Source organism: Silene latifolia, chromosome 6 (genome assembly GCF_048544455.1).
Source record: "Silene latifolia isolate original U9 population chromosome 6, ASM4854445v1, whole genome shotgun sequence".
Lineage (NCBI taxonomy): Eukaryota > Viridiplantae > Streptophyta > Magnoliopsida > Caryophyllales > Caryophyllaceae > Silene > Silene latifolia.
The window spans coordinates 57,701,005-57,706,587 of NC_133531.1; the positions used below are offsets into that span (position 1 = coordinate 57,701,005).

Here is a 5,583-nt window from a genome sequence, read left to right on the forward strand (position 1 = left end):
AACAAGATTCTTTTATATATATAATGATATAATGATGATTATTCCTAATAAACCAATATTAATTATGTCTCATCAACTATTTTAATGTAAAATGCTTGATTGGGTCTCATCGACATAATCAGAATCAAATTAATTGAAATTGAACTGAAATAAATAATAATCGAATGATACCCAAACCTGAATATATTTGAACATATAACAAGTGAGTCGGTTGACTGAATTAAAAATATTTATTATCTCATAAAATACTTATATCTTAGGCTAATCTTTTCCCCCATCTCAAGAAAACTATGACCTGAAACTCAATTGAACTGGTACTGACCTTACTTGAACCGTATCCGACTCGAAATAGCAAAAATTGATCAAAGTTGCTAACCGAAATAAATCTGGTGAAAATCTAACTTAAACACAAACTTAAACAAATTAAAGGTCAACCCAATTTATACCTAACTGATTTAGTCCGATCCGAGACCAAACCGGTTTAATTGAAATTAGAAAGCGTAAAACATTGAAGACTCAAACTCACGAAGTCATGTCCAAACTCCAGCTTTCAGATGTGCTGATCAACAAACAAAAGGTGATGGACGCACGATCAACACTTCAAACCTTCTCATTTTCTTAACAGATGGAAATAAGATCCTTTTGACATAGTATCATCTTTTTACTGGTTATTATTAGCCAAGACTTCAAATCTGCACACATGAAGTTCATTACTCCTTTGCCAACCCTCTAAATGCAAAGTGTCCTTGCACATATTATATTATCTAATTTCAAACCAACAAAATCATATATCAACAAAAGCTCATCAAACTTTCCAAAGCATTATTTTTTAGCACAATACAATGTCGTCGTATACGCCTTCACAAGATACATTGCTCAAGGTTATAGTCCTTGGTGATTCTGGGTAATTATTCATGCATTATTTTCTTTTCGGATCAATCAAATATGAACTGTGATAAAAAAATTTTACTAACAAGGTTTTTTTTTTTTGTTTTTCCTTTTCCAGGGTTGGCAAGACCTCATTAATTAACACGTAAAAAATGATTTCGTTTATATGTATGAAATTAATTAATATTCCGTACGTTATAGTTATTGTCACAATACTAATCTTCTCTATATCGTTTCTTTTTATTTTGTTGAACTACGATAATAGATACGTGCACAAAAAGTTCAAACTACAATTCAAGCCAACAATTGGTGCAGACGTTGTTGCAAAGAAATTACAAGTAGATGGCAAAAAAGTCAGTCTTCAGGTAAAATCGTCGTTTCAGATCATTACAATAACAACGTTACCTTGTTATCTACTCCATATACGCCAGGAGCCCAGGATAAGATGGGTCGAATGTCGACGGAAAAAAAATGACTGATTATAAAGTTCGACGTCTATATAATATGTACAGATTTGGGACACGGCCGGACAAGAGAGGTTTCAAAGCCTAGGACCAGCATTTTTTAGAGGAGCAGATGCTTGTGTCTTAGTGCATGATGTTAATGTACAGAAATCTTTCGATTCACTTCAAACTTGGTACCATGAATTCATCAAACAGGTAAATTATTTACATGAAATAAATGGTGTTTAAGATTTTTAAGACAATTTTTAAAGGAAGATTCAAGAATCAAATAAAGTCGTCACATGTTAATGTTTACCGTTGGGTTGATTCATGACTTGCATCTGTTTCATTAATGTATAACACGTTACTTTTGCAAAGTTGTTCGATCCATTTTGCTACTTATCATAAATTTTGATTCTTCTAAAATGAGCAATTTTTTTTAAACGACTTAGATAAATGGAAACTTATGCTCCCCTAGTCCATGTTATTTAATTTGTTTACCTATTTTAGAATTCCCTTGTCTCATTTATTTGTTTATCATTTTATATTAGGACTGTTTTTTTATTAGTAATTTGTCCACTACATCCATTATGATCCACTTATCTTTCACTAACAACCATCGTCATAAATAGTCCCCTCCAAGGGTGATAATGAGACGAGACAGCTCGCGAACAGCAGCTTGAGATCGGCTCGTGCGAGCTTGGCTCGATAGCTTAAGAACTCAAGCCGTTGGCTCGGTTCGAACATGCATGTGTGTTATAGGATAATATCTTGCTCTTATTTTATAAAAATATTTATCATGATCATATCATTGTATAACAATATCAAATATTTTCATTGATTTGCTCAATAATTTTGTATATAACTTCGGAATCATGTTTCTGAAAAGAAAAAAAATAACTTAATAATTATGTGGGCTCAAATTTGGATAGAACTCGGCTCGAGCTCGGGTTAAAGCTCGAGAGCATGGTAGTGAGCTTATTTTTTTAAGTTCCGGTGAGCTGGAGATCGAGTTTTGCTTTATGAGCACAAGCCGAGCAAGACCAAGCTCGAGCTCGGCTCGGCTCAGCTCATTATCACTTCTAGGCTCTAGTCCCCCACCCACTTTTCTTTTTACTACAAAACTAAAGTTTAAATAAATAAGCGAACAAAAAGAGTATAAAATTTTAATTCCTATATGCAAGCCAACCAAGCGACATTTGACACTCACATAAACTTTTGGCAACTCACATAAAATGTACTGTATAATTATTAGAAATTTAAATTCTTAATGTTCTTAGCAAATAAAATGCCAATCAAAATGAATGAAATTTGACATTTTTGTATTGTCTTTATTTTTGAAACAGACGGATATCTCCGATCCAACTAAATTTCCGTTTGTAGTAATTGGAAACAAGATTGATCTAGACAATGGTGCTAGTCGTGCGGTAAGGCTCTATTTTGTAACTTAACATTTCTTTTTTATCTAACAAATCGCGTGCTTAATCGCATTATAATAAATGGAAGTGGGAGTCGAACCTAGGACCTATACACTAGAACATTCTCGGTACTTAACATGATCCTTTTAGGCAAGAATAAAAAACTCAAAAAAATCATTACAACACCATTACCTTACTATTAGGGTTTTTCTTGGGTGTAACTAGATATTTTTTCGAATTTTTTAATATTTTCTGTTTTTCGAATTTATACAAAGTACACCTAAACTTTATGTCAAATATTACAAATAACCTGAATGCTCAGATTTCTCACCTTTTTACCCATTATTTGGACATTGATTTTAGCTGACTATTTATCCATAGAAAGTGGAATCATCAAATACATTCATTTTTGGATCATTCATAAACAAGTTTTCGCAATAAATTTAATTTTTAAAAACCGAAATTATGATAGTGGGGTAATTTTAAAACTAATCATTAAGTTTAGGGGTCTTGGATTATATGTTCAAAAAACTTTGAAAATAATTATATAGCACTACCATATACAATAATCAAATACTCGTACTCCGTATCAACTGCTACTAACATAAATAAATGATAATTGCAAATATAAAGGTAACTACGAAGAGAGCAAAAGAGTGGTGCGCCTCCATAGGAGGAGAACCTGATGCTGTTCCATACTTTGAGACTTCAGCTAAGGAAAATGTAAATGTAGATGAAGCATTTCTTGATATAGCAAAAGTTGCACTTTCCAAAGGCCATGCTCAAGATATGTAAGTATCCAAAACATACATTTACGTCTTCGACTTTCGAATATTCATAACTAGTACTACAAAAAAAAAAAAAAAAAAAAATAACAAAACAAAACATATAATAATGTGTTAGATTATAAAATCGATATTGGATTCTATCATCAGCTTAAACTTTTGGTTGAGATGGTTCTATGACATGATATCAGACAGTGTGACCAGAAGGTCACAGGTTCGACTCAATTTTAAAGTGAAATATTAGCACTAGATATGGGAGGCCTGCAATTGCATCCACACTATAAAGACATTCGTGTTAGAGTATAAACCAATTTTGGGACTCCAACTATCAACTGCCTTAATTGTTCGTTATATGTATGCAGATACTACGAAAGTATGGTGGGGTCTCTTTCAGAAATTGAAGAAGCACAAAGTGGCGGATGTCCATGCTAGGCTACATCGTCTTGTTAAGCTTCTTCAATTAGCTGCTAATTGTTTTGGATTTTACTTCTTTTGTTCTATTGTTCTATTTTCAATCTTCATGTATACACTTTGCTGACTATGAGACTAGAGAGATGTGTACATTAAACAAATCGAAAACTTCAAAAGTTGCTTGGTTTTGTTTTGTTTATGAATAATTACAATGCAAACTTGATCATGCAATCGTATGCTAACGTCTTTGATTTTTTATGTAACAAGTATAATTAGGCCTTGTTTATCTTTCGTATTGATATATTTTGATATTTTATATGGAAAACCATTTTTTTTTTTTTGCAATACAGTAACTCTATTTTATTATCCAACTTATTGTTTTTCCAGTTAATGTATTATACAACTTGTTGTATATACAACCAATTCAATGTAGTTGAGCTTTGTTATAAAATTATCGAGCTATATTAAGAAAGTTATCGAGCTATGATACAAAGTTATTGAGCTTAACAGAATAATTATTAAGCTCAATAACTTCGTAAAATAGCTCCATAACTTGTAAGACAGCTCAACAACTTTGTGTATGAGCTCAACAACTTTAAGCGGTTGTACAATGCTACTATACAACTGGTTGTAGGATAATATTTGGGTTGTTTTTCTTTATATTCTTTGTGAGGATAATTTTAATTCAAGTAAACAAATAATTGGCACATATAGTATATAAAACCGTTACTACGCGAAATTTGGGTTATAATGGGGATCAGCATAATATTCTTTTGATACATGTCAGTAGAGAGATGAAATTAAAGCTGTCATATTCTCTATTCCAGGGGCGAAGGCACCTGGGTCTAATGGCAACAATAGTCAGTTTTTAAGGACTCGTGAAGCATTGTTAGTCAAGGTTTTTGTGATGTTGTGATTAATATTGCAACACCCATTTTTTACCTGGCCAGGGAGATGTTATCATTTTGGTTTCCCGAGGCGGTGAATCGAAGATACAATCAATAAACATTTATTATAAATGATAAGTTTAGTAAATTACATAAACGTAAACAAATGAATGAATAAAGAATACAAGTCATGTTACTACGACTCTCTAAAGAGGACTATCTCATGCCGACTCGACTCCAAGTCCAAAGCGCGTCCCGTCTCCCGCGTGACACCAAAACTTGTACTCAACCTGCTCCCCATATGATTGCAAATATCATATGGATCGACACAGACCATCTCGAAAATAGGTGACAATTACACAGACACACAACACGTTAGTTTCAATAAATAACATACGACACGACCCAATAAATACATGTGTATGCAACATGAGAATGATGTGAATGAGACACTATTATACAATCACTATACCGGTACCAGGACACGTCCAGACGTACCCATAACCACCGGTGCCAGGGACATGCACGCCCACGACACCACACCTCACACAAAGGTACCGGGACACGCCCAGACATACCGGGTCTGGAAGCCAATCGGATCCCCTGCCAGATGTCGTGTCTCAAATACACGAGTCCCTCCGTACTCAAGTCATTAATGTGCACATCCCTCTTGGAGTGGGAAGCTCCAAGAGGCGACCCGAGCGTGAGACGGTCTCCCAACTGCTTCACGTCTCCTCAACAACAAGTAACC

At 33.9% G+C, this 5,583-nt stretch overlaps 1 protein-coding gene across 1 annotated transcript; it reads left to right on the forward strand.

The window, feature by feature from the left end:
* Positions 1–842: 842 nt before the first annotated feature.
* On the forward strand, positions 843–3,989 carry LOC141588115 (ras-related protein RABG3a-like). The gene is made up of 7 exons (XM_074409570.1): positions 843–904; positions 1,007–1,033; positions 1,154–1,253; positions 1,401–1,547; positions 2,678–2,758; positions 3,383–3,540; positions 3,897–3,989. Exons 1-7 carry the CDS (start codon positions 843–845, stop codon positions 3,964–3,966), a joined length of 645 nt encoding a protein of 214 aa, XP_074265671.1. The 3' UTR covers positions 3,967–3,989.
* The last annotated feature ends 1,594 nt before the right edge of the window (positions 3,990–5,583 follow it).